General features: G+C 35.5%; 3 protein-coding genes and 1 long non-coding RNA gene across 16 annotated transcripts in view; 1 reads left to right on the top strand and 3 right to left on the bottom strand.

The window, feature by feature from the left end:
• Positions 1 to 3202: 3202 nt before the first annotated feature.
• LOC121240275 (protein LATERAL ROOT PRIMORDIUM 1-like) lies at positions 3203 to 5034 on the bottom strand. Its single transcript, XM_041137666.1, has 2 exons — positions 3967 to 5034; positions 3203 to 3659 (listed from the first exon to the last, which is right to left on the bottom strand). The coding sequence occupies exons 1-2, from the start codon at positions 4565 to 4567 to the stop codon at positions 3370 to 3372; spliced, it is 891 nt and encodes a 296-aa protein (XP_040993600.1). The 5' UTR covers positions 4568 to 5034; the 3' UTR covers positions 3203 to 3369.
• A 1137-nt stretch (positions 5035 to 6171) lies between these two features.
• On the bottom strand, positions 6172 to 19631 carry LOC121240990 (putative disease resistance protein At3g14460). 10 transcript variants are annotated; one of them, XM_041138521.1, is made up of 4 exons: positions 17440 to 19631; positions 17183 to 17295; positions 16917 to 16961; positions 16324 to 16787 (listed from the first exon to the last, which is right to left on the bottom strand). In XM_041138521.1, exon 1 carries the CDS (start codon positions 19591 to 19593, stop codon positions 17683 to 17685), a length of 1911 nt encoding a protein of 636 aa, XP_040994455.1. In that variant the 5' UTR covers positions 19594 to 19631; the 3' UTR covers positions 16324 to 16787; positions 16917 to 16961; positions 17183 to 17295; positions 17440 to 17682. The 10 variants fall into 10 exon arrangements, with proteins under 10 accessions (XP_040994460.1, XP_040994461.1, XP_040994455.1 ...); XM_041138520.1 differs by having other exon boundaries at positions 16917 to 17295; XM_041138519.1 differs by having other exon boundaries at positions 16324 to 16961.
• On the bottom strand, positions 8107 to 21693 carry LOC121240992 (protein LONG AFTER FAR-RED 3). Of its 4 annotated transcripts, XM_041138530.1 has the most exons (14): positions 15012 to 15270; positions 14164 to 14265; positions 13263 to 13335; positions 12965 to 13071; positions 12752 to 12875; positions 11995 to 12189; positions 11357 to 11442; positions 10616 to 10723; positions 10092 to 10187; positions 9927 to 10025; positions 9723 to 9797; positions 9009 to 9140; positions 8768 to 8883; positions 8107 to 8527 (listed from the first exon to the last, which is right to left on the bottom strand). In XM_041138530.1, exons 1-14 carry the CDS (start codon positions 15222 to 15224, stop codon positions 8353 to 8355), a joined length of 1701 nt encoding a protein of 566 aa, XP_040994464.1. In that variant the 5' UTR covers positions 15225 to 15270; the 3' UTR covers positions 8107 to 8352. The 4 variants fall into 4 exon arrangements, with proteins under 4 accessions (XP_040994464.1, XP_040994465.1, XP_040994463.1 ...); XM_041138531.1 differs by lacking the exon at positions 15012 to 15270 and adding an exon at positions 21441 to 21693 and having other exon boundaries at positions 9927 to 10187; XM_041138529.1 differs by having other exon boundaries at positions 9927 to 10187; positions 15012 to 15271.
• The window catches only part of LOC121240997, a 31939-nt gene continuing 25902 nt past the window's right edge, over positions 17475 to 23511 (top strand). The window contains exon 1 of the long non-coding RNA XR_005935619.1: positions 17475 to 17603. This is a non-coding gene — a long non-coding RNA (uncharacterized LOC121240997). The remainder of the gene's footprint in view (positions 17604 to 23511) is intronic.

The following is a 23511-nucleotide window of genomic DNA, read 5'->3' as shown; positions in this document are numbered from 1 at the left end:
ACAACTCTTGGTACCCTAACTCAGCCACTACTCACCAAATCACCAACGACCTAAGCAACTTGAATTTATCATTTGAATAGTATAGTAGTAGTAAGGCAATTCACGTTGGAGCTGGAGCATGCTTACTTATTCAACATCTCGATGACTCTACTCTTTCCTCAAACTCCTCATTTTTTTTTTTATATAATTTACTTCATGTACCAAACATCACCAAAAATTTTGTTTCGATACTTCAATTCTGTAATGAAAGTTCATGCTTTTTTGAATTTTACTCTACCCATTTCTCTGTGAAGGACAATCGAACCAATAACATCCTCCTCACAGGACCAACCTGTAATGGGTTTTACGTGTTTCCTTCCTCTAATCCTATCTCCTCATCGCCGTTTGCATATCTCGGTGAACAAACCTCTTTCTTTCAATGGCATCACCGATTGGGTCACCTGTCTCTTGCCACTATCTCACATATACTACACGACAACCATTTGAGTTTTTCTTCAAATAAAGCTTCCTTTATATGTTTAGAGTGCTCTTTGGCCAATAGTCACCAATTGCCTTTCATTTCTAGTCGGGTCGTGTATACAAAGCTTTTAGAGTTAGTTAGTGCAGATCTTAAGGTCCCAACCCTTGTAATTTCCAGAAATGGCTACAGATATTATATTTCATTTGTGGATCGTTACACTCGATTCTCTCAACTTTTTCCGTTAAAGCTTAAATCTGACGTGTTCTCAATTTTCTCTACTTTTTTACCATATATTGAGTATCTATTTAATACCAAATTGATTACTCTTCAAACTAATGGATGAGGAGAATTTACATCTCTTACTCCTTTATGTCACAAACTTGGTATTACTCATAGATTTTCGTGTCCCCATATACATCAACAAAACGGAATTGTTGAATGCAAGCATCGATACATTGTCGAAACTGGGCTTGTCCTCCTAGCCCATGCATCTCTTCCCAACAAATTTTGGACTGAAGCTTTTGAAATCGTTGTCTATTTAATTAATCTCATTCATTCTAAAATTATAAAAAATAAATCGCCTCGTTCTCTTGTCTACAATTGTGAACTCGATTACAATTTTCTCAAAGTTTTTGGCTGTGAATGTTGGCCCAACCTAAGATCCTACAATAAACACAAGCTTCTTCATTGGTCCATCTCTTGACTATTTTTGGGCTACAACCCAGTCCACAAGGGTTACAAGTGTATGGACTTATAGTCCAATTGGCTCTACATCTCAAGAGATGTCCTCTTTAATGAGGCCTCATTTCCTTTTCACAAACCAAAGCCCAATAACACCTCCATACATTCTTCATCTCAAATAGTCCATCTTCCTTTATTTTCTCCCTTAATACTCGGTCCAGGCCCAGGTCCAATCCATCTTTTAATCTCATCAAGCCCTACCCTCTCTGATGAGCCTAACCCTAATCCCTCTTCTCTTGAAAGTTCTTGATCTCCTGCTCCCATCTCTTCTCCCAGACCCCCACCCTCTGTCACGTATTAATCCATTCCTTTTTTCAACTCTTCTTCGTCCTCCACGATCTCCCATCATAACCTGTAGTCAGACTCATTCATCTCAGCCTTGAGTTTCTATAGATGACACTATTCCCTATCCACGGCAGCATTGCCTCCTCACCACGAGCACTGGTCCAGATGAGCCTTCAAGTTTCTCGATTGCCTTAAAGTTTCCTGAGTGGCGTGAGGCCATGAGTAAAGAGCACACTGCTCTCCTTCAGAATAACACATGGAGTTTGACACCCCATCATCCCTCTTTTAATATACTTGGTTGTCGTTGGGTATATCGTACAAAATTGCACTCTGATGGATCCTTTGAGTGTAGAAGAGCCAGGTTGGTAGCCAAGAGCTATCACCAACAACCTGGCCTTGACTACAATGAGCTGTTAGTTATGGCTGGCCTCTCCACCAATTGAATATCTAAAATGCCTTCTTGCATGGAGAATTATCTGACACTGTTTATATGCAACAACCACAAGGGTTTATTGATCTGAAAGTTTCAAATTATGTGTGCAAACTGCACAAGGCCATATATGGCCTCAAACAAGTACTGATGGCCTGATTTGCTCAATTAACCTTTTGGTTGCATGGGTATGGATTTTCTGCTTCACAATCACATCATTCTCTATTTATTTTGTATAGTGGCGATCTGCATATATTTGTTCTGGTTTATGTTGATGACATGGTTATACCTTCCTCAAAGACGAGGGCTATTGATACTTTTATCTGTGATTTGGGCATTGCTTTTCCTGTTAAAGATCTTGGTCGTTTGTCCTGTTTTCTTGGTCTTGAAATTGACTATTCCATTTTTTTTGTCTCAACGCAAATATATCAAAGATTTGCTAACTCGAAGCAATATGTTACATGCCAAACCAATGACCTCTCAGGAGTATTGTTGGTGGGTTAAAATATTTGTCCTTTACAAGACCTAACATATCTTTTGTAGTGAATAAAGAATGTCAATTTATGCACTGTCCTAAGCTCTCCCATTGGTCTGCTGTTAAAGGGATACTACGGTATCTTAAGTCCACAATCAATTATGGTATGGTCTTTAAATTCTCATCATCTTTTTCTCTTCAAGCTCATTTGGATGCAGATTGGGTTGGCTGCCTAGATGACAGACGATCAACTGGTGGTTTCTGTGTGTTCTTAGGTAATCATCTTATATCATAGAGTTCCAAAAAGCAAAAGAAAGTGGCCAAATCAAGCACAGAAGCTGAATATAAAGCTTTTTTCTCCATAACTACTGAATTAATTTGGCTCCAAACCATGCTTTGTGAGTTAGGAATTTTCTTACCCAAGCCCTATATCTTGTGGTGTGACAATATTGGGGCTACTTCTACCACTCAAGAATCAAACATATGGACATTGACTACTATTTTGTAAGAGATAGAGTTGCTCCCAAGACCCTGAATGTCTCATTCTGTAGCTCAAAGGATCAGATTGCTTATGTATTTACAAAGCCACTAGTCTCAGATCACAAGTTCTCGAGTTTTCATTCGAGTCTCATTGTTGGTGACACCCCACTGTACTCAAGGGAGCGTATTAGCATAGACCATTCTATTGTGAATATTTCACCAGAGTCACATTAGTATATTCTAGATGAGGACTTATTCTTTTATATTTGTAATAGAAAGATTCCGTTGTCGTGTGTATAAAATGATACTTATGCAATACAAGGATATAGAATTCTGGAAATGTGCCTCTCTAACATAAAGTAGCGACATTTTGTGAAAAGAATAGATTATCAGTCCTAATATAATACAATTGCAACATATTAAGACTTATTTTGGGCTAAGACAACAAAAACAAGGTTACATCTATCGGGTGTCTAAGGCATTACTACTGAGCAATCTTCAGTTGGCAGAACCTGGATGCGCATTTGATGGAGACACAATTGAAGAAGACTTCCCATTCCTTCCTCCACTACTACTTTCCAATTGCATTTGTGAAATACATGCGAAGGAGTTTTTATCTTCAACACCTTGATCATAGAGAAACCCTTTGAACAGATGGCCGCTTATACTCACTGTAGCCTGGTAGACACATTCCGCTTCACCTTTACCAACTGCAGTGACTACTTTGTGACACCTGAATACCGCCTTTGCGCGGACTTGGCGCGGTAAGGAACGCTTAAAACTTGCATCTGTGGTTTAACAAAACCTAAGTTAGTCAAATGCCTCAATTCCCTAAATCAGCCACCAAGAAACGCGGATCATTGAGAAAGAGAGAAACTCTAAATCTATAGTTCAACAAAACCAAGTCTTTTGTTTAAAGCTTGCAACTTTTTGTTCAATAAAACCAAATCAGCTGTCTCTCAATTTCATTATCCAATATTTTCAGACTCAAAATCTATAACTCTTAAAACCCAAGTTATTTGCAGCATTCCATCATCACAGAGCTTTGTAACAACCAGAGGGAGGGAGGGAGGGAGGGAGAGAGAGAGAGAGAACCTTGGTGGCTAGAGCTAATACCAGTACTCCTTTGAGTGGTAGGATTACATGTTGAAGCATGAGATATGGTAATATCAGGAGGTAACACCTCAATTCTTGACCTTTTAACTCCAGAAGACGACCCAGAAGAACCATCACCCTCGTCACCACCCACCATCGACAACCCCCGCTCTCGCCGCCGAGCTGCCGGTACCCAAGTGCTCCTCACGTGTGTAGCACAATCATAACCACGGCTCTTACAGCAAGTCCTACACATCATATAACTACAATCCTTCTTAGCCTTGTTCCCACAGTCCCCGCAAACCCTCATACCACTCTCAATACTCGTTACCATTAGCTCAGAACAACCATTTACGAAGTTGTTTGAGAAACTCAGTTCTTGGCCTTTCTCTACACTCCAATAATTGGGGTTATTCGAGTTTGGGGCTGTGATGCAGGGAGTGGTAGTTAAAAGCGGGAAAATACCGAAGCCTAAACCAAGGGCGGCTGAGGAAGGTATAGAAAGATTAGAGTTGTGATCAGCGGAAATGTATTGGTTTTGTTGGTGCATGGAAGTGTTTGGAGCAATAAGAACAAGGTCTCCGAGGCCCAACATGGTCATATGCAAAGTGGTTGTGGTAGACAAATTATATTATCGGTGAATGTGACTGAAAATACTTGATCCGAATTTTCCAAACGAACACCAAAAAAGTAGGGGAGGAGGGGACTTCAAAGCTAAAGAAGATTTGTTTACAATTAGGAATCAGAATGTGATCTGAGATGCGAGTGTTCTTGATGTATTTATCTTTGAGAAACCGAAGTACTTAATGAGAGAGAGAGAGAGAGAGAGAGAGAGGAATTATTATAGAGGCTTTGATGGTGAGGCTGCTGCAACTGCTAGGAGTACTACTCTTTTTTTTTTTCTAAGCTGCTAGGAGTACTACTCTGATCCACCGAAGTTTCAACCTTTTCAAAACAAAATGATATAAGAACAACTATAGAAATTATTATTTTATTTACTATGAACTGCTGCAAGTATAGAAATTTGAAGCATGGCTTGGCTTGGTAGAAGAATGATGATGGCTCGAGTTCTATACATAGTAGTACGGAAAATGTTCTCAGTAATTTATTAATTAATCAGTAATTTATTAATTTGAATTATTGTTTCTAGTAAATGTGAGACTTTACTACGGTATTTGATAACTCTAGTATTGGTTAATGAGTATGAATAGACCAACGTAGTGATCATGTCCTTCATTTATATTTTTTTCATTTTTTTTTTCTTTTTCAGTGAGCAAAAAAATGTGAAAAGATTTTCTTATTAACTCTCCATTTGTCTCAAAAGATTAAATTGATAAAAAGTAAAAAAGTTTAATTATTTATATTCTTAATACCTTTCCCCCTCTATGTGGGCCAAATTCATTCTCAATATAAGTAGATTTAGGCTTCGTTTGGAAACACAATTCATCTCAACTCATCATTATAACTTTTTTAAATTTCAACACAAAATATAATAAACAATTCAACTTTTTCAAATCCTAAAACAATAATAATAATAATAATAATAAATAATATTCTAATAATATTTTATCAACTCAACTCAATTCACGTCAACATTCAAACGCACTCTTAGTTAACATAATGAAGTGTAATCATGTCAATATTTAAGTTTAGAATTTCATGCGAAATCATTACTTATTTCAAAACATATATTCATAATTTTATAATTAACATTACCAACCAACCAACCATTATCAGTCATTAAGTTTTCGTGCATGATCAGGCCCTATATATTGTATAGAATAATGTTACTCCCATCAATAGTAGTCACCGAGAGTGGTCACCCATTTTTTTTAACTTAATTAATGAGTTTGTGTTTTTTTTTCCTTTTTTCTAAAATGTTTAATTAGTTTAAAAAATGTTTATTTTTTATTTTCTTTTTAAAATACACATTTGGTGGCCACTCTCGGTGGATGTAACATCATATTGTAGTATTATACACTAGCATTGCCTTGCTCTATAGACTATAGCCGCCCTATGCATCTCATTGACATTTGAAGCAGTTAAACACTTTAGCCAACCGGATTGATGTTGACCTTCGCCAAAACAACCTTACTGCCAACAATATTATTGAGTTTAGTTGACATTATTTTTTTTTTTTTTTGCAAATTTAGTTATATATTATGGAAACATCTTTTACTATCATTAAAAAACATTAATATTATGTTATATATATATATATATATATATACAGATTTATAATTAGAAAAATATCCTTATATCATGCATGGCTATGATGAGATATAGGATAACACAATAATGAACATGACTATAGGTTTATTTGGGGTTGGTGGCATTGGAAGAAGATAGCATGCGTTGATGCCTTTCCATGTTTGATCATTTACGGTTGTGGGTTTTTTCTTGGGAGGTAATAGGGTTATTCTCATTTAAATTGGACTGAGAAAAAATGGTTCTTTAACTTCTCTTCGTGGCTGTATAGGATAGGATACTTTTGGGTTGGCGTTGGAAGAAGATAGCATGCATTGATGCCTTCCTATGTTTGATCATTTATGGTTGTGGGGTTTTCTTTTTTTTTAAGGAGGTAATACTGTTATTCTCGTTTAAATTGGACTAAGAAAAAATGGTTTTTTACTTCTTTCCTGACTGTATAGGATAGGATACATCCTAAAAAAAAAAAGTCTCCAGTTTAAGGTTAGTGTCCCATTAGTCAGTCTACATGTCCATAGGAATTAGGATATAGCCTAGGGTAGGCATCTAAATGGGTTTGGTTTTATATTTTATTTAACTTATTTGGGGCCGATGATTAAGTATTTATTATTACCCTAATATTAATTGCATTGCTTTTAACTTGTACTATTTTTTTTTAATTGAGAGATAAAATAATTCTTATAATTTAGCTTAGCTTGGACAACCCCCTACCTCCTTGGAAGGAGGAGGGGGTGGTAGTGGACCCTGCACCGCCCCTTGCATTGCGGTGTAGGGGGTCCCCTGACTCCCCTCCAACCATGCTTAGGTGGGGAGTGGCAGCCTCTCTATCTCACTTTAATTTTTTTAAAAATATTTTATTTATCTTCAAAATTTATTATTTGTTATTGTTCAAATGTGTTTTGACATTTTTATTTTTGTATATGTATATATGATATGACATATTTTTATAAAAATTGTTGGTGTTGATATGGTTTTACCAACAAATTATAATAAAAAGATGAAGGAAAAAATTATTTGATCAGTTTTTTAAAGAAATAATAAAAAAATAAAATAAAATAGATCTTTTTTTTAAGTACCTTAACTCAGGTTTACCAGTTTTACAGGAAAAAACTCTCATCAAATTAGGACCAAGCTGTGAGACTATTACCATGTATTTGATTCTGTTGCTGTATTTATCAATATTTTGAATACTGTACCGGACGTCGTATCGGTCAAGACACTGGAATGAAATATTTCGGTACCGGTATCGTTTCGGAATAGCGTTTCGGGATAACGTTTCGGGATAGTTGATATATAAATAAATTATATATATAAATATATATAAATTATATTTTAAAATAATAGTCTATATATAAATAAATTATATATAAATACATATATATAAAAATTATAAATAGTCTAGTCTGAATTGGAGATTAAAAAATAAGCTTATAGTTTGAAAAAATGAAAAAAAAAACACATGCCGAAATATCGGCCGGTACCGGCCGAAATTCAGGCCGGTACGACCGGTACCGACTGGTATGGTCAGCATTTTGGCTGGTATAGAACATGTATAGTACCTGTACCAGCCGGATGGCCGAAATTTTTCATTTCGGCCGTATCAGCCGGTACAGTACGAAATTTAAAATAATGATATTTATAGTTGTATTTATTGTTCCCACAATCTAACCTCGTAGGCTGTGAGAGACCTCCAGACAAGTGCTGAATGTTTAGGTTCGGTGCCTCTTATAGATGTAGAGTTGGAAATTATTTGTTTTGGGGTGCATTTAAGTACCAGGAATATCTAATTTTGGTTGAGCCCTACCCGAGAAGGTGAAGGTGGTGTGCTTCACTGATGGGCCACTTTCATAGGGTTTCTTCATTATTAATTAATAACTCTCGAGTTTGAAGTTCTAAGGAGTTTGGACTTCATGAGAAGATCACCTTTCAACATCTTTGAACCTTAAGTAATAAAGTCTGGTATTGTTTTTGCTAGAAATATAGAGTTTACTCTTTTTTCTAGTCAAGCAAGTTCACATTATATCACAATTGAAGATACAAGATGAGGTGCATGTCTCCGGAAAAAAACTAGGCGTCAATTCTTGTTGTATCTTGAAAATCGACAACCAGAGTGTACCTGTGCGGCAATTCATGTGGACTAGAAGTGGCCGGAAAGCAATGAATCGGTCCTTTTCCAACCTAAGGATACACCTGTAGCCCAGCAACATACGTTGCCTCAACAGATGCAGACCCTTCTGCAGCGAAGTGATCCCACGAATCAGTAGATAGTATGACAAAATCTGCGAGTTTCCCAGGAGATAAAGATCCCAACTCCTTGTCAAGAAAGCATGCACGAGCAGCTGAAATTGTGTACCTGCCACACCGTAATAGTGCAAAGATTTTCATGTCAAAACATAATTAGTAATGCTAGATATAAGGCGGGGCGTGCAAGTCTCTCATGTAGTCCCTTTGAAATATATGAAAAAGGACACTGATCAGCTGGGAAATAAAAAAAACCAGACAAAAACGACAAAACACACATCAACAAACAAGTATTGTATATCACGAAGAAGCTGAAAATATTCGAACGATCAGATATTTCAATATTGCTTACGCCTTTAATGCATCATTCAGTGTAAGGCACTCTGATGGAATCCAAGCATCATTCCAAGCAGGAGGTATTCTCTTCATAGCTGTTCTGACCCCACCTAAAGGATTAATATCTACAACCTGAAACAACGGCACTGACCTAATTATTTAGGGAGTAATTCACTTATTACTATGTAATTTAAGAAAAATTTTAGAGCACCGTAAGCATAATATCCATTAATTTGAATGGGCATCATAATACTTACAGGCCAGTCAGAACCAAATGCCAACTGCACATTGCTGGCTAAAAGTGACCGGAACAGATAAGATCCCTTTTGAGCCCTGTCTATACCAAGTTTTCTTGTAGCAGAATCGGCATCATCTAACAAGTGGTCTGGCTGTTCAAAATTTGCAATCATCAAATCAAATTCATTAGAAGTGGAAACGAATATTGTAGGATATCAGTAATATGGTCAAGATGAGATCTATTATGTCAAATAGTTCTGATTTGAGCAGCAAGAAGCCCCAGTGAAGTGTGGAAAAACAGCAGAGACGAATTGATCTACTTGAGATGATTCCATCCAGGAATGTAAGACTGAAAATATAAAAAGGGGACAGATATCATACTATAAAGGGGCATGACACAATATCTGGCAACGACTAAATTTTGGGACAATGATAAGCCTTTAAATCAAAGGAAGCTTCTTGTTTCTTTCTGTTTTCTATATTTTTCCCTCTAAAGACTTGTAAGATACTTGCATGCACTTTGAACTGTCTCCATATCTGATAAAACCAAATTTAAGCACAAGAGCAACTAAAAGAAGGAACCACACATTCCAATAACTAAACTCACCAAGATGTACAGAACGTTGTTAAATGTGCACCTTAATCCAGAAATTTTAACTCAAACTAAAAATAGCAAGCACCCGCAGTAAAAAGAAATAAACAAGAGAGCCTAAATGACAGTTGAGACAAGAGACCTGTGCTGAAGCAACAATCCCTAGTCGACCAAATCGAGCAGTAGCCCCAGGTGCCAAATGCTGGGCATGCTCAATCTGAAAGTATTGAAGTATTATTTCAGTTGTGGAAAAAAATAATTGTCAAAAGGAACTTCATTTTAGTATTTGCAACAAAACATATTTGAAATTGCTGATAATTCTCATGTCTTAAGCCATAAAATTTACCCTAAATCTTCGATCCCTCATTCCATTTGTAGAAACAACTAACTCATACATATCCAGGATCAAGTCGTTTGCCCTATCACCTATAGCATGAATAGCAACCTGAAAGAAGGTAAAGCCAATTACTACAAATACATATATGGTGGTTTTTGCAAGAAAAGGAAAGACCTGTAGGCCTGATTTATCTGATGATAGAGTCATGTTGAAAAGAGTTTCGATTGCTGTCACTTGCAGGCCATAATTGTGAGGCTCATCAACATACGGCTACACCATAGAAGAGCACATCTTAGATAAATAACTTAGTGTATAAGCGACAAAAAAATCAATTCCTATAAAATTCGTAACTGGCACAGATGAAGTGGCTTAAAGTCACCTAACTTAGCTTCTCTGGTCAGTAACAAGCCATGCCCAACATTAGTTTTAGTTGATATCCAGGACAACTAGCTAAGATAACTAAAAGCTACAAGCCATGCTCAATATCCCTTAATTTCTGTCTCCCAAGCTCAGGATTTTCAAGAGCCCCCTTCCCAAATTAATACAAAACATATGGAAGTAAATTCACTTTTTTATATGTGATAAAACTTTTTATTAATCGACACAAAAGGCGTGTCCAAGTACACATGGAAGTGGAAATCATAAATGGACTTGCAATAAATAAAGGTCTATGAATGCCAACACATTTCTGTTCTCACCTCATAAAACAGTGCGCTATTAGAACCTACAGACCCATCAGCAAAAGCCTTTACACCACCCAAGTAAATCCACTGGCTTATGATGCGGCCCATTTTTCCAATTAGATCCTAAGTGGGAATTGGAAAACTTAGTGAGAAACAGTACAAATAAAAATTTTGAAGTAACAATTACATTAGGAAGATAAAGGAGGAAAAATCTCACAAGGATCATGTTGCCTTTTTTTTTTTTTTTATAATTTTTTAAGGATCATGTTTCTTGTGAACAAGAAAACAATAATATTTTCTTTCACTAGATCCAACTGATCAAGTAACAACATAGAATTTTCTAACTTTTAATAACCAAAGCAGCAACACCACAACATCCACGGTAGAATTAATGGAAAAACGAAAGCGCACACACAGCACATGAGACATTAGAAAATAAATATAATGCTAAAACATAATAAAAGTTTTTCCCTCATATCATCAGATAGGGTGAATCTTTTGGCAGAAGAGCCACTTTGACACCTCTTGAACTTGATTAATCCACAACCATGTATGCTAATGACATTGGCATAAACAGAGCTAAACCAGAGGGGAAAAGTATATTTGTGTTTTGAAACTGTTCCTGATGCCTGTTTTCTAGCTCATTTGTATAAAGAGCACATTATACCAGTTTGTCAGCCATGCACGCAAAACGTAGGAAAATATTATTAAGTAATGAACCACTTCTTCCAAGCAGCAATGATACGAAAGTCATACAAGAAGACGTGTCCATGTTTCCAATGGGAAAAATAAGCAAACCCTGATCATCATCTTCCCAGTAGCATCAGCCCATTGATATACATCTGTAAGAGTTATAAAAAAGGAAAAAGTGCGTGACAGTTAAAAGGTATTATCATCATGATATACTATTGCATATGAAAACACCCCTGGAATATTAATTGTTAAAATATAGAATTAGACCAGCTTACAAATTCTGGAACCATACATTGAGAAAAGAGAATGAGAAAAAACAGCAGAGACTGGCTGGTTTCTATATTACTACTTAAAAAAGAAAAGTACAATATTGCCCCTATATTCTAACACATAATTATCTTGTCATGACTAAATTAAATTCATCAATCAATTAAAGGGAGCATTTGGTTGTCCCATGGATTCTAATCTTTTTTTTTTTTTTTTTTTTTTTATGGTTCTTTTTATTATCACTTTATTTTCTCTGACTCCAATTTATCAATTTATGGATCTTAATCTATTGAATGCTTCCTTTCATGGTATTTTTTTTAATGATTATTCAAAATAAAGCCATTTAAAAATTGCATGACATTCTATAAAAATTTTGGTAATTTTGACTTTGACTCCATTTTTATCGTATGAGTCCAAGAGATTCTAACTGAGACCTGCAAAATCTTCCCAAGAAAGCTCCGGTGACACCCCAGGAAAATATCTCCCAAAATCAACAACTGTTGTCACACCCCTCATCAAGGCAAGATTGCTTGCTCTATGGAAAGCTTCCCTCCTTTCATTTACAGAGACCTCGGGAATCCAAGGTAGGAGAAGTTTCATAGCAGAATCAATCAGCAATCCAGTAGGCTCTGTATGACAATTAAATACACAACACAAGTTATTTATTGTAGCAGTATCAACGTATTTAAACATGCAAAAATCTTGAGATCAACTGAAGTAACATACATCATTAAGCCATAAGTCGACACATTGCATTTATAAGACCTTTATCCTTATTAGTTTTTTTTTTTTTTTTTTTAAGTGTAAGACCTTTATTCTTATTAGTTGCGTGGCACATATAAGATTTGAGTGTAGAATCCATAATATGGGAACTTCATCTACTATCAGATTAACTGAAGCAGAAGAAATCAAACAAGGGAGAATTTCGTGGTAAGGGAACATGCAACACTAATTGGTGCACAACATCAGGGGTTGGCCATTTATTCAACTACCATAATTATTTGAGTGGCATAAGTAGCAGTCTAGATTAAAACATTAAAGGAAGGAAACATAATAAGGGAGCTTCAAGAGACTTAAAACTTGATATGTAAGAGAAAACTTGAGGTTATAGCCAACATGCCAGTTCAATAAACCAGAAGCTTTGAGCAGTTCAGAAGCATCTCTACTCAATTGAATGATATCTGATATTACCTCCACCTGCAGTTCTCATGATAGTTCCACCTTCAGGATCTTCTGATAGATTACTAATTCCAGACAACTTTAGCGCCACTGAATTAGCCAAGCCCATATGACCATCCATCCTTGACAACCAAACCTGTGTATAAAGATACTTTAAGTAGGTCCACATCACTCTGGTGGTTAGTTTTCATCCTAGATGCCAAAACAAATGAAGTCACTGCTTACAGGATTGTAAGGTGTAATATGATCGACCCAAGACGCCACTGGCAACTCTCCTCCCCATAGATCATTATTCCATCCACCGCCCAAAATCCAAGAACCTTCTTTTGCATCTGAAATTTTTGGTCAAACATTAACATTTGGAAAAGCTGCATGAGCTTGAAAAGGCATAAGAAAAATAAATTAATCAACAACCCTCTTCAATCATCACTAGTTAGAAAATCTAATAAATTACATGCTTATGTCATAATACTACATACTCATTAGTCAAAATTCCAGAAATCTTAAGGATGGGGGATATTACTAATCGCTGCTTCCTTGACCCTTCTCGCAAACTCATCTTGCCGATTTACACCCCGCAGGTCCACCCGCATGCTCTGTTTTTCACTCATGAAATTTTAGCTTAACATAAAGATTTGGATCCCATTTGTAGAAATAAAGATCATATCACAAAAGAAGCTAAAATCTTGGGATAAACATGGCAGAAAATTTTATAAGTAGCAGCCCAAATACCAATGGGGGAAGGGGAAGAAACAAAAAAAAAAAAAAAAAATAGAGGAAAAAAAGTCATCTTTTGAGACTGCTATTTCTGATCTAATAACATCTCTTCAAGTCAAAAGACATGACAGAAATTCTGCTTCCTAATGCCCTCAGGAAGGATATAATAAATTAAAGTCCCATAGATGTTTGTGTGTAACTTAACTATACAAAAAAAAAAAGATGTTTGTGTGTAACTTAGTAGTAGTGGCAATGGTATTGATTGGTTATAGAGGCAAGGCATATATTATTGTCCATTAGGAGTTTAAACTTAAAGCCAGAGTTGTCTGCTAATGCAAAATATGGAGTGCCTGATAGTATTTTAACTATAAACCAAGTCTATCATACACACACCAAGTCACAGGAACGATAGATACATCAACAATCTGGCTTATTCACACACATGTGCGCACGCCCATACACACAACTATCAAAATACAAATGGTTTTAGCATATCATCTAAAGATAATTTTGATTTAGCAAAAGTGGTTTTCATCCTATAATTAGTTCTCTAGCTGAAAACTCAGATTCATCGGAAGTAATACAAACTCTAATTATAGAAAGTCTCTTCTTGGTCCATTCATCACAGAAATGTTAGGGGGGAAAGGACAAATATAGCATATAAATTGGGAGCAGAATCAATTCAGAGGTTGAGGCTTCTGCTAAACCTGGAGTCCACCAAAAATCAAGTGCACATGGGAATCTACAAATCCAGGAACCACAACCTTTCCTCCGAGATGCAAGTGTTTAGTCCCATATCCTGCCACTTCCTGTATTGATATAATTAGTGATGAGACTAGATACTCGTATAACCTACAAGTACCAATCTAGGAATCGATTTTATGAGACAACTAACGGTTACATCAATATAAATAAGTAGATAGCATAATAAGCTGTCCACCAAAATGAAAAACAAAAAAGAGACAGGGAGACTGCCCAGCATGGGCCACCCCTAAATCTCATCAAACACAAACAAATGGTTCAAAAAAATCTCAAGAATTTAGAAAATTCTTGAAAAAAATAAGTGAGATTTTTTTTTTTTAAGTTTATATGAAATTCTTTTAATTTTTGAGTTTTTTTATGGAAAACTAATTAATTGATTAGATAAACTAACTAGTTTGTGAATATTAGTGGAATAGTAGTGATCTGTTTGTGAATAGCAATGAATTGTTTGTAAATTAGTGGAATATTAGTAGTGAAGTAGTCTGGGAAAGTTATTGTCCCAAACATACCCTAGAAATGTCTGGATAAAAGTTTAATTTTTCTTTAAAAAAAATGTGAACATATAACATGCACCTTTTCTACTCTTTCAAACACAATCTCCACCCAATCATATTATCTAACCGTCTTATTTTAAAAAATGTGAACATATAAATTATCATCACTAAGTTGTCCAAAATCAAGAATAAACTAATTTCAAAGTGCTTCTAGCTTCTTCAAAACACAAGACATGAACATGCATTTACATCTTCACATGTGCTTGACCAATAGTTATATGATGTTGATAATGGAGGACCTTAACGAAGGAATGGTTGCCAATGCGAAGAATCCTGCCGTTTCGAACCGCCATGGAGTCGGCAAAAGGGAGAGAGTCATCGCTCGTGAATATCACCGCATTCCTCAACACCAAGTCCGCAACCGGCGATGACGGCGACGGTATCCACCATGCTCTAAATACGACGGCCAAGACAACGGCGATTGAGGCCCAGACGAGTGCGTACAGCCTCATGGAAATTGACTTTTGAGAGTATCGCAGCGTGAGATCTTTCCCTGTGTATATCATCCCAAGTGGAGGTAAGCTAGCCTACCATAAATTAAAATATTGAAAATATTTTCTATTTTCTTATGATTATTCATTCCACTCGTCTTCGTCATAATTTTTAAGTGCGAGTTGAGTTGAGTTTTTTTATAAATAATAATGAATTGAGATGATAAAATAAATTTTATAGAGTTCATCTAAAGTGAGTTTAGATATATTTAAATGTTAAAATATATTTATGAGAAATTGAAAAAGATTGTGAGTCATACATGTAAAAATATATTAAGTTAAATAGACAACTGTATATTTAGATGTTAAATTCAACTTAAAAAAAATAAACAACTATCTCAATTCAATTTCATGTTTCAATCGGAGCCTAATAAAATCAAATGATGTAATTTATTTCAAATAATTTTTATATAATTATTAATTAAAATTCACTATAATATCTTAATGATTATATTCCTTAAGAAGGAAAATAAAAGGTTCTACAGCTCATAAGTCCCATAGTAATGGAGCAACCCAATTTGCACAGACCAAACTGATCCTGATCCAGTTAGGTTTAGGTACTAAAGAGTACTTCAAGTACTCTCAAAATATCTCACTACTATTCATTATTTTATTATTACTTTTCATTTATTTTTTACTTATATTCACTACTATTCAATATTCTATCATTAATTTTTCACTATTATTCACAGAATACCTGAACTACTCTCACTACTTTTTACTTCACCTCAATTTGTTGCAAAAGAAGACCGGATATAAACCAGAATAGCTTGGTGGGTACAAAATTATGACAAAAGGACCAAAATCAAGGCATAAAAACAAAACTAGCAAGACAAAACAATCCATTACAAAACAAAAGTATCAGATGAGCAGTAATGGAAGAATATAAACAAAGAAAACGCAACAGCAAAAGGAACATAATCAGCCACTAAATTGACCTCCCTCGACACATGACTATACAAGATCCTGTCACAAATGTCACTCACCGCATAGGGCACATACCAGGCCATTTCCTTTCCACCAAATGGTCACAACTTGTGAATGGGACTCAAGTTGTATCACTATCAAGTGAAACTTCATACAGAGTTACAAGCCATCTAAAATAGTTCCTACCTCCGCCATGGTATTTGTACATTATTCACCACATTGTGAAGTAATAAAACTTGTTACAGAATTTATATCAGCATCACAACACACTCAGATTTCCCATCAACATTTAAGTATGACTGTCCCAATGGTTGACCGATTTCATTTTGGAAACTGAATGGTTCGCATTATGACTTCACAATCCAATGCACTCGAATGTTTCAACCCACACAGCTTTCTCATCCATAAATTCTAATAGTTGATGGGATTAGAAATTGCAGTAGCTTCAAATTGGTGTAGTGCCCTCTGGATATTAACATCACGAGTCACCTTGACATGGATCCCACATTAGCCACGAGAAAATCCTCTGATTACATGTTCTCACGTAGCAGCTTTGAGTAGAAAATATACTGACTGGTAATTCCAAACCCACATTTTCTGACCAAATTTAAGAGTTGATGATAAGATTTCCCCGCAATCATGTTGATGCATCTAAGTCCAATCAGTTAAGATGAATTGTGTATGTCAAGATTTTTGCCGTGACACCAGAGTCATATGTATGCTCACCTCTGCTTGATGTACTGTAATCGCAGCTCTTAGATCTTCTAAATGCTGTAAATGAAAAGTTTTCAATACGATTTATCAAACAAAATGGAAAAAAAAATATAATATTGGGAAATTATAAATGAAAAAGAAATGAGAAATGAGAAAGAAAGCATAAGGAGAAAGTGATAGGAATATACGGATAATGTAAAATCTAGCTGAATATGTCTTTGCCTCCCTTCATTCAGTCACCTGTTGTGAATGTACTTTTTTCACAAGGACTTATTCACCTGTTTTAGATGTATATCTTCGATTCTCCTTTATTGAAGAAGCAATGGCAAAGACAAAAGAATGGCGCAACAGAGGTGCACAAGTCTTCAAGAGAGGTGAACAATTGAACTGCCTATGCAAATGGTTGGGAAAACAAATTGTCAAAAAGAGAAATAAGCATATCAGATCAAACAGAACAATAACGGAGTGGAAAAGTATTATGAGAGATTGATAAAAAAAAATATATAATAGAGATGGTTGAAAATTGTTCAAGTACCTGATGTATTAGGCTCATAACTTATTAGGACAGATAGCAAGGCTGTTAGGAATCAAGCGGGTCCTTTTCTTTGCCTATTTCCTTTCTCCAGTGTTTTGATCTGCATCCCCTCGTCTCCCAGAATATATGAAAAAGAGACGAGAGAAATATATATATATATATAGGTACCCAGCCGTATAAAGCTGAAATACATCTGTCTTTGCCACCATACATCTGCTGGGCAGTTTAGTTGTAAGAGATTGTTCAATGCCGGTCATGTACAAAGTGCTCAGATCTCCCCGATCCCAAATCTCTGATCATGATATTATGGGCGGAACCGATGGGTACCAAAGAAAGTTTCCAAAGTGAGCAAAACAATTGGCAATGGCAAAATAGAACAGTAAATAAATGGTTAAAAGTCGGGGGGCTCTTACCAATGAATACGTTGGGGACGCGAGTAATCTTGCGCCATTCCTTTCCTGCTGGCCTTTGCAAGCGTTCTCTCACCACAGGACAGTCTCCTAAATTTAATATGTCAAGGGAGGCAGGCAAGCCCTCTTCTGGCATGTACTTGAGGTTGGGGCAGCCACTGATCTCCAGTTGTTGAAGAGAAGTGAGGTGTTGAAACCCCTCATTGTCCAAACATTTCAAATGTGTAAATTCATAGATTCCAAGATGCGTCAGGCTGGAGGGCAGCAACCCTATCCCTGGAAAAGACTCCACATCTTCTGTTTCGCCATCGATTTTCAAAGATAGAAGAGATGAAAGTTTTTGTAAACCCCATCCCATCCGGCTCTCATTGAGTTTGTTACATCTGCAGATCGTAGTTTCCTTCAGGTTGGAAGGCAATCCCCCTTCAGGAAACGACTCAACTTCTGGACATTCTAGTATCTCCAAAGATTGAAGAGACGGAAGTAGCAGGTGCATCTTATCCGGCATTGACCACGGACTCTTAAAACCTCCTATTGAAAACTTTGTAAGGGCAGGGGCACGCAATCCTCCTTTCGGAAAAGATACAAAATTAGGACAATTATGGATTTTAATTTGTGATATCACTGAATCGCGTCCGTGTTGCTCAAGAGATTCCAGATTCATACACCCGTAAATTTCGATACTCTTCAGCTTTGGGAATAGGTCTAATGGAAAGAATGTGAGAGAATCACATGAAGCTGTCAAGGACAATTTGCTGAGAGATGAATATTGCCGGTGCATGGGGAGCTCCAACTTCTTACAGTCATTGATCAAAAGCATTTTCAATGCAGAGAGCGAATCACCCCTAGGAAGGGAAATAAGTGAGAGGCCACGATTAATTATTAACGTATGGAGACAGCTGTTGAGGTCTGTTATTCCATCATGTTCATGCTGTTCTGAGACTGCAAGAGATTCCAAATCCTTACACCCTATTATATCCAGGCGGGTAAGTTTTGGGAACAAGTCTATGGGGAGCGAAGACTCGAGGTGTGAACATTCACTAATCTCAAGTTTGACTAACGAAGGAAGATGTACAGGCAACCTTCCTCTCAGCTTGGGGCACATCACAATATATAACTTTTCAAGTCGAGGAAAAGCTCCACCTTCATTTTCAGCACCAAAAGGAAACCATTTCTCCCAGTTGGACATATTCTCCAACCTTAGAGACTTCAACATTCCAAATGGCTTCATTGTAGAAGAATTATTTCCATAAAACTCAGGTCCCACTGTAACAACTCCATCAAATCCGTCAATAACGAGTTCATTCAGAGAAGAAAGCTGCCCACGTGGCGGCAAGGCACAACAATATTTGCAATTTCTTAGATCAAGATAGGTAATATTAGAGAATAAAGGAAGCCCTATCCAATTTGGAAAACTTTCCCCGTCATAGTTGTTGATGGTGAGACGTTTCAAGTTTTTATGAGGTTGGAGATTTTCGAGCACACCTCTTTGAATGTCCGAAATATTTAATTTATCTGAAGTATCATTCCATTGTAACACCAACTCTTCAAGGTAATCCCTATCCTTCAAGTTTGCATCCAAAGCATCCTTAACAGATTCAACATTTTGGAGATCCCAAATTGAAAGCTTTCCCTTGAGTTTTAAAAGTCTCCCCAATTCTCCAATGCGAGACCCATTATGCTTGCTGACAATAAATTTTGTCAATGTCTGGAGACATTGTAGTCTACCCATTTGTATTGGCATCTTCTTTAATACGCTTGTTCCATCAAGAATCTAGGAGTGTGAATCTAGGAGTTTTGTTTTCATCTTTTTATGTTTTTGGGCACTATTTTTGTTTTGAATTTGAATTGTTTTAATTTTTTTAATAAGCCACGTGCCACCACATTATAATGCCACATCAAAAGGACAAAGTGAATGATATAAATTAAGATCATAATAGCATTACTCTAAACCGAAAACAAAACAACTTTATTGCCTCTCTCTAAAAGAGTCAAACTCCAACTAGAGGGCGAGCCTATCCTTCATCTCTAAAAGCTGGGCAAAGGCTTTGCTTTAGAATATAGGCATCTACCAGTGGTATTTATTCCAACTGAACAAGATTCTATTGGTTTTTATTGAGTGCATGATTGAATGGTTCTTTATAAGGGGGCGTGGTATTTATTCTCACGGGAGAAGATTATCTTGCTTTTATTGTAAGTCATTGGAATTGTTCTTTTTCTTTTTTTATTGAAATTGTTCCTTTCAATGGGGACGCCATATTTGTTCTCACAAACAAGATTATCTTGCTTTTTATTAAGGGATTGGAAGAATAATTCTATTTTAAGGCTTTTATCATACACACCATCCACATGGCATAATTTGTAGGATTCAAATTTATCTTCCAAATCAAATTATGCCCTGTGAATGGTGTGTGGTTTAAAGGCCTTCAAATAGCAATACTCTAGAAGAATAAATCTGCTTGAAATCTTTCTTCTTCTTCTTCTTTTCTTAAAACACAAAATCCCTTCAAACTACTATATAAGTTGCAAGCATTACTTTTTTAAAAAACAAAAATAAAAAAGAGACTGGAAGACTGCCCAGCATGGGCCACCCCTAAATCTCATCGAATACAACCAATTAATGGTTCACAAAAATATGGAGAATGTAGAAAATTCTGGCGAAAAAAAAGTGTGAGAAGTTTATGTGAAATTCTTTTAATTCTTGTGTTTTTTTAATGGAAAACTAACTAATTGATTAGATAAAATATTTTTTTAACCGTTTAAGAGATGTTTGGATGAAAGTTTAATTTTTCTTAAAATAAAAAATATTTAAAAAATGTTAACATATAAGATACCCAGATACCCTTTTCTACTATTTCAAATACAATCTCCACCTCGATCATATTCTCTAGGGGAGGTTTGGATTCAAAACTCATTCCAACTCATCTCATATTCTCTCATTTAGATCCCGTTTGGTTGTTGGACTCTACTGAGATCAACTCAGTTCAATCTAATTTTAAACTGACTCTAACATCCAAACATCTAACTCTCAAATTACTAAATTCATCTTAACTCAAAACTTCTTTACATGTGGGACCCACAACCTTTTTCAATTCAACACTTCTTTACACGCGAGACTCACAACCTTTTTCAAATTCTCATAAATATTTCTAAACTCATTTTAACATCTAAATACATCTAAACTTATATTAAGTACACCTCACAAAACTTACTCCATCATCTCAACTCACTACTATTTATAAAGAACTTAACTCATCTAAACTTAACTCAACATCCAAACGCAGCTTAATCATTACAACTTTCACAAACTTTCATACAAAATACAACAAACAATTAAATTTTTACAAATTTTAAAATAAAAATAATATTCTAACAACAATTTATTCAGCATTCTAACCTTTTATAAAATTCTTATTCTCACTGTCCAAACATCCATGATCTTCTTTTAACCTTTTCAATAAATTATCACCAAAATCAAGAATAAACTAATTACAAAATGCTTCTATCTTCTTCAAAACACAAGACATGAACAAACATTTACATCTTCGCATGTGCTTGAAAAATAGTCATATGATGCTGATAATGGAGGACCTTAACGAAGGAATAGTACCTGCCAATGCGGAGAATGCTGCCGCTTCGAACCGCCACGGCGTCGGCGAAAGGGAGAGAATCATCGCTCGTGAATATCACCACATTTGTCAACACCAAGTCCGCAACCGGAGATGACGGCGACATTATCCACCATGCTCTAAATACGACGGCCAAGATGACGGCAATTGAGGCCAGACGAGTGCGTAAAGCCTCATGGAAATCGACTTTGAGCGCGTCGCAGTGTGAGATTATCTTCCAACTGGAGCTAAGCTAGCCTAGCTACTATATTGAGCAGGTATCATACGGGGACGCGTCCACCATAAACATGCCCCCATCTACAGATGTGGGTCCCTCCCTGACCAGGCAGAGGCTGAACGAGGTGCTTGCTCAGCTAAGAACCTCGAGAGGACTTGCTTCGCGAAGAGATTAGCTGATTGTGTCTTCAACCTTTGAAGATCCAGCCCATTTACCTAACAGAAAACAAAAGTTGGTCACATGGAAAATGGATTAGAAAATAGAAAATCTATCTATCAGTAAAAGCATTGTGTCGAAACTAATATAAAGGCTCGTGGGCCTCTCTGTCCATTGATGTTTTCTTCAGGATCATAGGCCCATATAAAAGTTCATGACTCATATGAGCCCATAATAAGATCATTATCATTTAAATATCCAGGACTCTTGGGCTGTAACAAGTAAAATAGATAATAATTATCAGCCCATTACTTGGAAGTACAAGGTAGCCAGTTAGACTTAGAGCATTGGTATTGAATTAGCTAAATATCTTTTTATCTTTAAATTTAGCAAATATCATCCATATTTACTCCACATTGAATTAGCTAAATTGTTTTCATCCAAACTATAAGTTACAGTAAATCTATTCTTCTTTTCAAATATGAAAAGAACTATAGCAAGTCTAAAAGTACTTTTTGAGATTATTATATTATAGATATGAGGTTTTTATTCATATGAGGTTTTATCATCTATATACATATGAGATTATTATATTATAGATTGTTAGATTGTGAAAATGAAAATGAATATGATTTTGGAGGTTATTGAAGATTATACAAATAAAATATAAATTAATAAAAAAAATATAAATAATAAAAAATAATAATATTTTATTATTATAGAGAGTGTGATGACTAATCCAATGTAGACTTTAAGTTTTGAATGATTAGCTAAAAGTAAAAAAGCTACAGATTAGTCATAATTTGAAGAATAGGATGGCCAATCCAATGCTAATGCTCTTAGGGCTTGCTTGAGGCTTCAGATGAGATACAAAATAATTTTCATCTGATCTTATTTTATTTTCAAACATAATTCAAATACAAAATTTTTAAACTAATCATTACAATATTTTCAAATTAATTATTACAGCTTTTTCAAACTTTCAAATAAAAAATAAAAAACAATTCCAACCTTTTCAAATTCCCAAACAAAAATAATATTATAAAACTATATTCTTATAATATTTTAACTTTATAATATTTTTTTTTCAACTTTTTCTCTCTCATTTCCCAAAACTCAAAAAATACTTAAATCAAACTATCTCACTACTATTCACAAACTATCTTACTACTATTCATAAAATTATCATCTCATCTCACTCTTCAAACTAGCTCTAAACTAGTTTCAGGGATTTCAACAACATAATTCATATATTTTTGTCGGTGTTTTGGGATGAAAAACTTGAGCTGAAAGAATATTTTTGATGTAATGTCTATATATAATGTGTCTCCCACAGCTAGCCACCTTTTTGTTAATGAGTTATTCTATTCTCAACCACCATGAAAATGTTTATTTTTTTTTTTTTGAGTGAATTTCATATTTCTTCTACTTTTTTAAAAAAGAGTGTGTGCGGAGGCTAAGAAATGCTTCGAGCAGTTTGAAAATTAATGTAGTGATCATTGATCCAATATAATTCCCGAATTGGGGTGAGGTCTTTTTTGTTACATTGGAGGGGACAATTTTGGATGGGATTTGAATGTTCATAAGCAAGTAGTTCATAATAGTCATAATTTGAATTGTGAAAATAGAAAGAAATAATTCATGTTACCCTAGACTTGAC

This window comes from Juglans microcarpa x Juglans regia, chromosome 7S, assembly GCF_004785595.1.
Source record: "Juglans microcarpa x Juglans regia isolate MS1-56 chromosome 7S, Jm3101_v1.0, whole genome shotgun sequence".
Taxonomy (NCBI): Eukaryota; Viridiplantae; Streptophyta; class Magnoliopsida; order Fagales; family Juglandaceae; genus Juglans; species Juglans microcarpa x Juglans regia.
The sequence above is the reverse complement of the archived record's forward strand: the minus strand, read 5'-3'. Positions and strand labels throughout refer to the sequence as shown.